At 18.0% G+C, this 2,500-nt stretch overlaps 1 protein-coding gene across 1 annotated transcript; it reads left to right on the plus strand.

Annotated features, from left to right (window-relative positions):
- Positions 1 to 1,132: 1,132 nt before the first annotated feature.
- PRSY57_0933500 (putative exported protein) lies at positions 1,133 to 2,375 on the plus strand (the record flags this gene model as incomplete). Its single annotated transcript, XM_012907574.2, has 3 exons — positions 1,133 to 1,333; positions 1,505 to 2,190; positions 2,324 to 2,375. The coding sequence occupies 3 exons, from the start codon at positions 1,133 to 1,135 to the stop codon at positions 2,373 to 2,375; spliced, it is 939 nt and encodes a 312-aa protein (XP_012763028.2).
- Positions 2,376 to 2,500: the final 125 nt, after the last annotated feature.

Below are 2,500 nucleotides of genomic sequence, written 5' to 3' on the forward strand. Positions count from 1 at the left end.
TTTTATGTCCTCATATTGATTATTTTTATTTAACCTTTAAATATATATATATTAATTATAAATATATAATTAATATTTTTAATAATTTAAATATTATATATATATGTATTTTTTTTTTTTTTTTTTTTTTTTAATTTTTTTTTTTTTGTTTTTTAATTTATTATATGATATAAATAAAAATATATGTATATAATTTTATACATATTTCTATTTTCATACGATATTTTATATTATATATGGATAATATATGATATTTATTTTGAAATATTATACATATAAAATATATATGTAATTTAGTATGGTATTATAAGGTATCTAAAATAAAATATGATGAAATAATATATTATTAGAAAAGTTATTATATATATATATAAATATATATATATATATATATATATATATATATGTTTATTAAAAGAAAAGATTACAAAATTTTTATAAACCATATAAACATTAAAAAAGAATATAAAATAATAATAAATAAATAAATATATATAATATATATATATATATAAATATATATATTATATATGTGCTATAATTTGATGAATATGCACATATATAAATATGTGTGTTATTCTATTTCATAAAATATTTTATTATATACACGTATATAGGAGCATATTTTGAAAAACTTTATTGTAATAATATAATTTATGAATTTTTTGAAGGCAATAGCAACCTTTCTTATATGCTTTCTTTTAATCTATTATGTGAATATAAGTTAATAATATTATATATATATATATATATATATATATATTTATGTATGTATGTATATTTGTATGTATATTTGTATGTATATTTGTATGTATATTTGTATTTATATTTGTATGTATATTTGTATGTATATTTGTATGTATATTTGTATGTATATTTGTATGTATATTTGTATTTGTATATTAAAATAAATTATTATATGTGTATATAAACTCTAATTATTTATTCATTTTTAAATTAAAAAAAAAAAACTATATACCATTTGAAAATAATATATACATATATATGTTTATATATACATTCATATATGTACATGTTTGCATATACATAATAATCCTCACAAGTGTATTTTATTATACCAGAAGAGAAAAAAAAAAAAAAAAAAAAAAAAAAAGAAAAGTTTTCTTTTAATATGGTCTTTTGTAAAGATAATAAGAAAAAAGGGTCAAACAAAAAATTTAATGTGAACAGCGTTGTAGAAGATGATATATGTTTGACTAAGAATGAAAAAATTAGGAAAGGAAAATTATGTTATAAAATGAACTTATTAAGGTTCCTTTTAAGTAAAACCTCTTTTGTAATACTTCTTTTTTTGTATATTTTTTTTGTACAAGTAAGAAAATAGTAATGTAACAATTTCTAATTATACATAATGTTAAATGTTTGAATTGTTGTAAGAATGGAAGATGCATTTTATTATGTCTTGTCACCCATATAAATGTAGTATATATATATGTATATATTTATGTGTATATATTTATGTGTATAAAATTTTTCATTGTAGAGATTTCATATCTTGACCGAGAAGGAAGGAAAGGAGAGCAATATTAATAGCGAGAGGGAGACGTATAATCATCAAGAGGATCATACAAATTTAAGAAATCTAGCTGAACGTATTGATCAACCATTACAGGAGCATTTAGAAAATTCGAAGGAAGAAGATGAACATGGATTTAGAATGTTGTTGCAGAATATGAATCCTGAATTTTCACATGATGAAGATGAAAATCATGTTAATAATAAATCGGAAGAAGAAATAAATGATGATATTTTAAGAGCTTTAAAAATACTTAAAGGTGTTGAAAAGACATGGTATGAGAAATGTTTAAAAGAAAGAATAAGATATTGGGAAGTTAAAAGAGGCTTTTGGAATGATATAGAAGATATCACGTGGAATGATTTATATTTTGGTCCTTTAACTAGAGATATGGATATTGAATGGAAAAAAAATATATGGAGTATTTGGATGGATAATGTATATAAACAAATGTGGAAAGAAGATATAAAAGACGCTAGACATTTTAAAACTAGAATTAAAAGAGCTTATACTTATCAAGAGATTAAAAATAGATTTCATCAAAAAGAAAAAGGATTAAATGAAAAAAAAGCAAACATTATTAATCAGTGGAATATATTTATAACGAAATGTGTAGAAGAATGGAAAAAAGAAAAAACACGAAGAACGAAAAGGTTAGAACCAATACTAGTCGCATAAAAAAATATATATATAAAAAGAAAAAAAAAAAAAAAAAAAAAATATTATATATTATATATATATATATATATATATATATATATATATATATAATTGCAAATCGTTTAGGCAAATACCTTTATGTCTTCAACAAATTAAAGGAAATGGATATCCTATATAAAAAAGAATAAATAAAAATATATATATATATATATATATATATATTTATATTTATATTTATTTATTTATTATCCACATTTTGGTCATAAATTCCAATATTTTGAATATTTATTATTTTTTTATACT

This window comes from Plasmodium reichenowi, chromosome 9 (genome assembly GCF_001601855.1).
Source record: "Plasmodium reichenowi strain SY57 chromosome 9, whole genome shotgun sequence".
NCBI classification, from domain to species: Eukaryota; Apicomplexa; class Aconoidasida; order Haemosporida; family Plasmodiidae; genus Plasmodium; species Plasmodium reichenowi.